General features: G+C 39.1%; 1 protein-coding gene across 1 annotated transcript in view; it reads left to right on the top strand.

The window, feature by feature from the left end:
• The first annotated feature begins 680 nt into the window (after positions 1-680).
• EMC2 (ER membrane protein complex subunit 2) overlaps positions 681-8,762 on the top strand; it is a 52,268-nt gene continuing 44,186 nt past the window's right edge. The window contains exons 1-3 of the mRNA XM_010863458.1: positions 681-846; positions 6,813-6,926; positions 7,446-7,510. Coding sequence (XP_010861760.1) covers positions 711-846; positions 6,813-6,926; positions 7,446-7,510 — 315 coding nt within the window. The 5' untranslated portion in view covers positions 681-710. The remainder of the gene's footprint in view (positions 847-6,812; positions 6,927-7,445; positions 7,511-8,762) is intronic.

Raw genomic sequence — 8,762 nt, 5'->3', positions numbered from 1 at the left:
CCCATGCGATTAAAGAGGAGGAGCGAAGTGCAGGGGCTGTGAAGGTCTCATTTGATTTGTATATTCATTCATATTTCCTTATAATCATTATATCGACTGCTTCTATGGAGTTTCAAAACTAGAGTGGCAAGCAGACAGTGACGCACGGGGAGCGTTAACTAAGGGTTTAGCGCGGCACGATGCCCTTCGTGTGAACATTAAGTCCTCGGCCACAGGGGCATAATGTACAAACACAGAACCCTGCTTAGTTCCTCAAACAGATTTAAAGAACATTTTTTGAAGTGGATCAGTTTTGCCCAACATTAAAAAAGAAATCGAAGGCAAATCCCTTCACTGAAGGAGTAAAGCTGGGCACAGATGAGAGATTCGAGCAGAATGCTGCACTGCAGCAGGTCATGAAGAGAATAAGGTACTGATTAGGGAGTGAGCAGAGAATGAAGCACCCATGTAGAAAAAAATGAAAAACCGGGGATGGCATACATAAAAAAAACAAAACAAAAACAAAAACCAAGAAAACAACCCAGCTTTTGTTAAGTCATGGTAAAACACACACCTCAAGCCAAGCCGGCTCCAGCGGCTCCGCCGAGGTGTCCTCACAGTCCCAGCGCGCCGCGCGCCGCCCAGCTCGCTCCGCCCAGTTCCCCGACTGCCCTAAGTTAGAGCCGCGTGCACGTGCGCAACGGATCCCGCCCCCTTCGCTCCCTCGGCCAATGAGAACTGGTGTCGTAATTCGCCACTGCTTGGTATCGTGTCGCGTGACCACGTCTCCCCGCCCCCTCACCCAGCCACCTCCAGGTTCTGAGAAGATGGCGAAGGTGTCAGAGCTGTACGATGTCACTTGGGAAGGTAACTGCGGGCGGGGTGGCCGCGGAGAGACCGAAAGCCGCAGGAGGCGGTTCGGGAGTACCTGCTGCCCTCGGAGACCTGGATTCTCCGATCTCTGTTCGGCTCTAGTCCGGCCGAGCTGGGGTGATAGCTGAGGTAGTTGGCTGAGGTGGAGGTGAAGGTGGAGGCTGACCCCTTCCTTGGTTCGGCCTCTGACTGGAGTCTGCAGTGGTCCTCACCGCTTGGGTCGGTAGACTGACTGACTGACCAACCGGCCTACCACTGCGCCCACCCAGCGGCCAAGGGCAGCTTCATCTATAAGGCAACCGGGATCTGCGGCTGTCACACTTTTCCTGTGGCTGCTGGGCGCCGCGGAGGAGGCGGGATAGCTGCCCGCTGAAGCGTCTTTACAGCCGAGAAATCCAGGGCCTGTAAAGGTCCTTCAAATACTCTGTAAGGGGTAACAACTCTGTGTAGTAAAGTGTTTGGAAAACCCGTAAACATATCTGATTATTTCCCCTGCCAGTTTACATTCCCTTCTCTCTTCAAAACTGGGTTTCTGATTTCCCCCCTTTTAAAATGATCCCCTGTCCCACTCCCCTCAAGACGAATTTACACACACGACCCAACTTGCTTCTTATTCCCTGCTAGTAATTCCTTTTCTGAAGGTGAAATAAGTTCTCGTTTAATGAGGTGGAGTTGGCTTTAAATTTTGAAGCAGTCAAACTTTGAACCAATTCTGAAAGAGATTTTCCCTTAAAATCTTGAGTGGGAGGAGTGCATGCTTAAGAAAAGAACCTTGAGTTTTTCTAAGGCATGGAATTTGTGTAATTGAAGTTTATATATCCAGCGTTTCACAGTAGACTTCAGTAGCTTGTTTGTTGGGATATTTCAATGATGTTATTTATTTAAAATATTTTATTAACGCCTAATGACATGTGGACTGAGAGTTGTATTGGTTGTTCAGTGTCTAGTAAATCTCTCGAATATTGAAAGTTGTGAACAATAATGTTAAATGGCAAAATTCCTTTATTCTGCAACTAATTAAGTGATTTATTATTGGTTTTGTGGCCTCTAGCATACTGTGAACCACTGTGTTCCTACCTGTACTGGGCAATCTATTAAAGTATTATGTTCTTAGTGCTAGATCTTGACGATACCAAATTAAGTAACACACAGTCCCTACCTTTAGGGAGCTCATAATCTGGTGGAGAAAGATAGACTTGTAAAAACGTAGTTTTAAAAGGCTGTGTCAGGATATATTCTTTTCAGTAGCTATGTGGCTATTATTTTTAATGCTTTTAAAAAATGTTTCAAATAGTTCATGGTTTTTTTGAAAGTGCTATTTTGAAGGTATGTTCAACATAAATTTCCTAGATGATAATATCATGTGTAGACACATAGGAAACGAGTAGATGCAGTCGAGGTGATTTAACTGAGTAGCTTAGACCTTACACTCTGGATATTGTAAAGATGAGTGACATAATTACTTAGATGAGTAAATAATTACTTCACAGGTTTGTTGAGGAACAAAAGGGAAAAAATATGTTGAAGTGCTTTTAAACTATTAAATAACATAAAAAAAAATGATCTGGCTCCTGCTTGTGTCTCCAGCTTTATCTTAAGCTACTCTCCCAGTTCCCTGGTAGCTCGGATGGTAAAGTGTCTGCCTACAGTGCAGGAGACCCGGGTTTGATCCCTGGGTCAGGAAGATCCCCTGCAGAAGGAAATGGCAACCCACTCCAGTATTCATTCCTGGAAAATCCCATGGACTGAGGAGCCTGGTGGGCTACAGTGCATGGGGTCGCAAAGAGTCGGACACGACTGAGCGACGTCACTTCACTTCACTTCACTTCACTTCACTCCATTCTCCCCCACTACTCTTTGATCTGGCCATGCTGGCTTTTGTTGAATTCCCTATGTGCCATGCTCCTCCTGTCTTAAGACTGGACATAAGCTATTCCTTCTGATCAAAGTGTTCTTACCTCCTTCTTCTAGTCTTATACTCTACCTATTATACTCTATCTGATTTCTTAGAATTCTGCTCAAAAGTCACATTCATACTTCAGAGAGCCTTCCCGCCCCCCTTCCCGCCCCCACTCCCCATCCCCTCCCATTCCTATCCCCATACCAAAGTTTAAAAGAAAAAGACAACAAAAAAGCAACAAAATTTACCCTTGGTCTTTTAACTATGTATCCTCATACTATTGAAATACTTACCAATTGTGTTACATTTAAAAATTTTGTCTCTCCTAGAATGAAGAGAAGGCCCAGGCCTTTCTTGTTCTAGAGGGTGACATACTGGAGGAATTCAGTAATCTGTTGACTAAATGAATTATTAGTAGGATTAAAAATGAACATTAGGGACTTCCCTGGTGGTCCAGTGGCTAAGACTCTGTGATCCCAATGCCATGGATCCAGATTTGATCTCTGATCAGGGAACTATTGATGAGCCTCATCTAAGGGTGAGCATGCTGCATCTAAAGATTCCACAAGCCACGACCAAAAGAAAAAAAAAAAAAGCCCCAAAGATCCTGCATACTCAACTTAAAAAAAAAAAAAGAAGATTCTGCATGATGCAACTAACCTGGTGTGGCTAAATTATACATATACACATACATATATATAAGAATGTTAACAAATCATCACAAAGAAAGACTAAAGTCATTTTTTTAGTGTTGGAATGATTTTTTTAGTATCTTAGATGGTATACTTAACAGTATACCATTTGCTCATTTATAATTAATGAGTAGAATTAAAATTGTATTTTAGGGCACTTATAGGAAAAGAATATTATAGATTTTTCTTTCAGAGACTTAGGGTAACAAGAGGGTGATGGGAGGACCCTCAGGGATAGTTTTTTGTTTCAGTTTTTTGCAGGAGGGAGTGTCAGTTGACCTGTGTCTTTTAAGAATTCCATTGAATACCATCATTAATTTAAGTAATGGAAATTGTTAGTTCAAAGACTAGTGTGATTCTTGTAATAGGAAAATTTATCACATATTTATAAAAGACATATACTAAAACTCTTAGTCTTTATTGGGCTCTGTAAAAAAAAGTAGGTATATGGTTTATTTATTCAGCCAGTTGAAAGTTACTGATGTTTATTATTAAATATATAGAGGAATTTGCAGGTGGGAAAGAGAGTTGAAGGAGGGTATAGTCAAGTCAGGTCTCTTGAGAATAGGGGGTTTGGGCAGAGTATGGGTAGGATGCCTAGCACAAAGCCTGGCCTATAATTGGCATTGAATGAGTATTTGAAAAAATAATTTATTGAAAATGAGGGGATTTTAGTTGTATATTCTCACTGTCTCTACTTCTCTTTATTCAGTCAAACAACCACAAATTGGTTTCAGTACTCTATTAGTTCAGTAAAATTTCTAGAGAGATCTAATGCCCAGTCTAATGTATCTGTTTTGTACATCTATTACATTTGTCATTGCAGATCATTCCCTCTGAACAATTCTTATGTTGGTTTCTTAATAGCATTAGGCTCTCTTATTATTTTTCAGAACTTTGCTGCATTCTCTACATCTGTTTGCTCCTTAATTTTTGATGTCCTCAGTAGTCCTTTCCTTAGCCCTCTTATTAATTTGTTATTGGTGATGATGAATCCTGAGTTCAATAGACTCCTGACTGATGCAGACATAGATGTTATGTGGTCTGTGAATGTCCTGAAATCATATGCAAAATTGAATGTGTGTGTGTGTTTTCTCTTTATTTATTTTTTTAAATGTATTTGTTTTTAATTGAAGGATTGGTTTCTACCAAATATCAACGTGAAACAGCCATAGGTTTACCCATGGCCCCTCCCACTTGAACATCCCTAAGAATTTTTTTTTTTTTTTTCTTTTTTTTTCCTAAGAATGTTTTTAAACATGTACATATTTCTGGAAAAAGTTGGTTCAGAGGTTTCATCAGCTTCAAAGAGCTTGAAAAAGATTTAATGTCTTCTGTGGGTAATCATCTACACCTAGCTCTAATTACTGTATTAGTCTATATGCTAAATGACATATTAAACATATATTTCAGTACTTTGCGCCAGGCACTGTTCCCATTATGCAGCATTCTTAACTTGTAAAAAAAGCAATAGAATACAAAGGTTAAACTAAACGGAACAGATCAAATATGGAGTCAGGTTTGTTCTTCCCTATTTTACCCTGCTCTCTTTATTTTTCCTCTTCTGGTGACTGAAGCTTCAGATTTTTTTTTCTCAGGGTCTCTAGGAGAAGTCTTTGACAGAGAAACATGTTCCCCACCCCTGTAATGGGTTATATAAATGAAGAATTAACCTGAGCTCCATTTTGCAATGTCCAGTAGAAACTGCTTTCCTTTCCTTTGCCCTCTCCCCCTAATCTAGGTGTGTTGGGCAATTTCCCAGTCCCTTAGCACATTCAGTCAGTTCAGTTCAGTCGCTCAGTCATGTCCGACTCTTTGCGACCCCATGAATCGCAGCACACCAGGCCTCCCTGTCCATCACAAACTCCCGGAGTTCACTCAAACTCATGTCCATCGTGTCGGTGATGCCATCCAACTATCTCATCTTCTGTTGTCCCCATTTCCACCTGCCTTCAATCTTTCGCAGCATCAGGGTCTTTTCAAATGAATGGGTTCTTTGCGTCAGGTGGCCAAAGTATTGGAGTTTTAGCTTCAGCATCAGTCCTTCCAATGAATATACAGGACTGATTTCCTTTAGAATGGACTGGTTGGATCTCCTTGCAGTGCAAGGGACTCTCAAGAGTCTTCTCCAAAACCACAGTTCAAAAGCATCAATTCTTTGGCACTCAGCTTTCTTTATAGTCCAACTCTCACATCCATACATGACTACTGGAAAAACCATAGCTTTGACTAGAGGGACCTTTGTTGGCAAAGTAATGTCTCCGCTTGTTAATAAGACCATTTTTTTGTAAATTCAGGTAGGGTCTATTATCATCTTATGATTATTTGTGTTTTCTTTTGTAGACTTTGAACTGTACATATAAAAGTAGTGAAAATCCCACGTGTTTCTCTTTTATTTATTCTCTAGAAGAATAGCATATTGTTATTGATAATTTAACTCATGTATTCAGTAACATTCAATAACAACTCAAATCAGCTATTTAAATCTATACAACATGTGTGTCAGTAGAAGGAAGAAGGTAACTTTATATGAATATGTAAGATTTTTCAGAGGTAAGAGTAGAAAGTATGTATGTACCTGGTGAATTGGACAGTTCATTCTACCTTAACTATATAAAAAAGGGATCTTTTTTTCTGATTAGGTACTCTCCCACCCCCAGTTATAATTTCTGCTTTTATCAAAATGCTGTTCTTTGAAATTCCAGAGTTCCCTATCGTATTATAACATGCAAAGTTGTTCTCTCAACTTTCATTGTTTGCTAGTGCCTTTGACCTTACTTTACATTATTCGTTTTATTCTTTATATATAAGCAAAAATTTCCTTTGTCTTAATTTTTCTGTGTTGATTTCCTTATGTAATTGTATTTTGTATGTTATATGGACTGTTGTAGTAATGTTTTAAGGGAGTTTTGTGATAAATGTTCCTTCAGTGCTGATAGCCTAATATGATACCCTTATTATGAAAATTTTATATTCTTGAGTCAGTGGAGCACTTTGAATTTTTTGAGAGTTCAGTGTGTAATATTATTCAGTTTTCTGAAAAAATAATCCTTAGCTTTTGTCAAATTCCAAACATTGTAACCTCAAAAAATCATGATCCATAGTTGCCTGAAGGGATAGAGGATCTTTGTAGCAGATCAATGCCATATAGTAAAGATAGCTGTAATATCAGTTGCATTTTCAGTCTTCTAAAGGATCTGTTGCTCTTGTTAAATTGATTTTCCACTTTATGAAATTTGAGACACCACAGATTTTATATTAGTGTGAGTGTATTTTCTTTACACAAGGTGAAAGTTGATTTCATCTTGTCAATTTGTTTGACATTAATCAAATATTTGTATATATAATTGCAAGCTTATTTTTTTCAGAAATGCGAGATAAAATGAGAAAATGGAGAGAAGAAAACTCACGAAATAGTGAGCAAATTGTGGAAGTTGGAGAGGAATTAATTAGTGAATATGCTTCTAAGCTTGGAGATGATAGTAAGTTTTTAAATCTATTATAATAGTTCATGCTCAGCACATGTTTCATTTACAGTTTAGTTTTTTTTTTTAATCCTGCCATTATTATTTTTCTGCTCTTAATATCAATCCATGATTTATTAATGTTTAAAATACTTCTCAGGAAGTCTGAATGATAACTTTTATTTTTAGAGGGACTTATAATTATTGGTAGTAGTGAAGCTATCAAATAGACATTTTTGTTTTAAAGCTCACAAGGCTGTAGTCCTGGGCAGATCAAAAATGTATTTCACAATGAATCTTTTAAAACAGGAAAGTTATTAAATAATGACTTTTTTTTAACCTGGTAAGATATTAAAATATTATGCATTGCTAAAAATTTCAGGATGCTTTTTCCTTAATTCCAGATGTAATATAATAAATCACTTTTCAGTTGTAAATAATGTTCTTTAAAATATCAGAAGCAAGAAAAATTCATTATCTAATTTCTGTTGTGAGATTTTTATATTAAATTCAGTTTTTTCCTGTTTGTGTATTTAGTTTGGATCATATATGAACAGGTGATGATTGCAGCCCTCGACTATGGTCGGGATGACTTGGCATTGGTGAGTATATTTTATGTTATATTTAATTTCCTTCACAAAGTATGTATAAGCAGTATGTGGCTTGTAGTGAATGCTTTCTGTAGCTGCTTTTTAGTGCTAGTCTTGAGTTGGTAGGACGGACTAGGTACTTTGGGACACATTATGTTTTTATATCTTTTTAGCAATCCTGAAAAGTAGATATTTAGTATCCCAGTTTCACTGAAGAGATTAAATTAGTTGGTGAAGGTAGTTTACTTAATAGGTGGTTTATACTATATTATAGAGTTAAACATATAGTTTAAAACAGATTTGTCTTTTGGGTTGTTAAATGGCTTATGTTGTACATAACATTAAATGTTGTTTTGAGATATTTTAAATGTATATCTTAAAATTATTAGAAAATCCTAACATGTACAGACGGAGAAGGCAATGGCACCCCACTCCAGTACTCTTGCCTTGAAAATCCCATGGATGGAGGAGCCTGGTAGGCTGCAGTCCATGGGGTCACTAGAGTCGGACACAACTGAGCGACTTCACTTACACTTTTCACTTTCATGCATTGGAGAAGGATATGGCAACCTACTCCAATGTTCTTGCCTGGAGAATCCCAAGGACGGGAAGCCTGGTGGGCTGCCGTCTATGGGTCCACAGAGTCAGACACGACTGAAGCGACTTAGTAGCAGCAGCAGCAGCATGTACAGAACATGACTTAAAATACTCATCAGATCAGATCAGTCGACCAGTCGTGTCCGACTCTTTGCGACCCCATGAATCGCAGCACGCCAGGCCTCCCTGTCCTTCACCAACTCCCGGAGTTCACTCAGGCTCACGTCCATCGAGTCAGTGATGCCATCCAGCCATCTCATCCTCTGTCATCCCCTTCTCCTCCTGCCCCCAATCCCTCCCAGCATCAGAGTCTTTTCCAATGAGTCAACTCTTCACATGCGGTGGCCAAAGTACTGGAGTTTCAGCTTTAGCATCATTCCTTCCAAAGAAATCCAGGGCTGATCTCCTTCAGAATGGACTGATTGGATCTCCTTGCAGTCCAAGGGATTCTCAAGAGTCTTCTCCAACACCACAGTTCAAAAGCATCAATTCTTTGGCGCTCAGCCTTCTTCACAGTCCAACTCTCACATCCATACATGACCACAGAAAAACCATAGCCTTGACTAGATGAACCTTTGTTGGCAAAGTAGTCTCTGCTTTTGAATATGCTATCTAGGTTGGTCATAACTTTCCTTCCAAGGAGTAAGCGTCTTTTAATTTCATGGCT

This window comes from Bison bison, unplaced genomic scaffold, assembly GCF_000754665.1.
Source record: "Bison bison bison isolate TAMUID 2011002044 unplaced genomic scaffold, Bison_UMD1.0 scf7180017864491, whole genome shotgun sequence".
In the NCBI taxonomy this organism is placed as follows: domain Eukaryota; kingdom Metazoa; phylum Chordata; class Mammalia; order Artiodactyla; family Bovidae; genus Bison; species Bison bison.
Note: the sequence above shows the minus strand (reverse complement) of the source record. Positions and strands in the feature narration are given on the sequence as shown.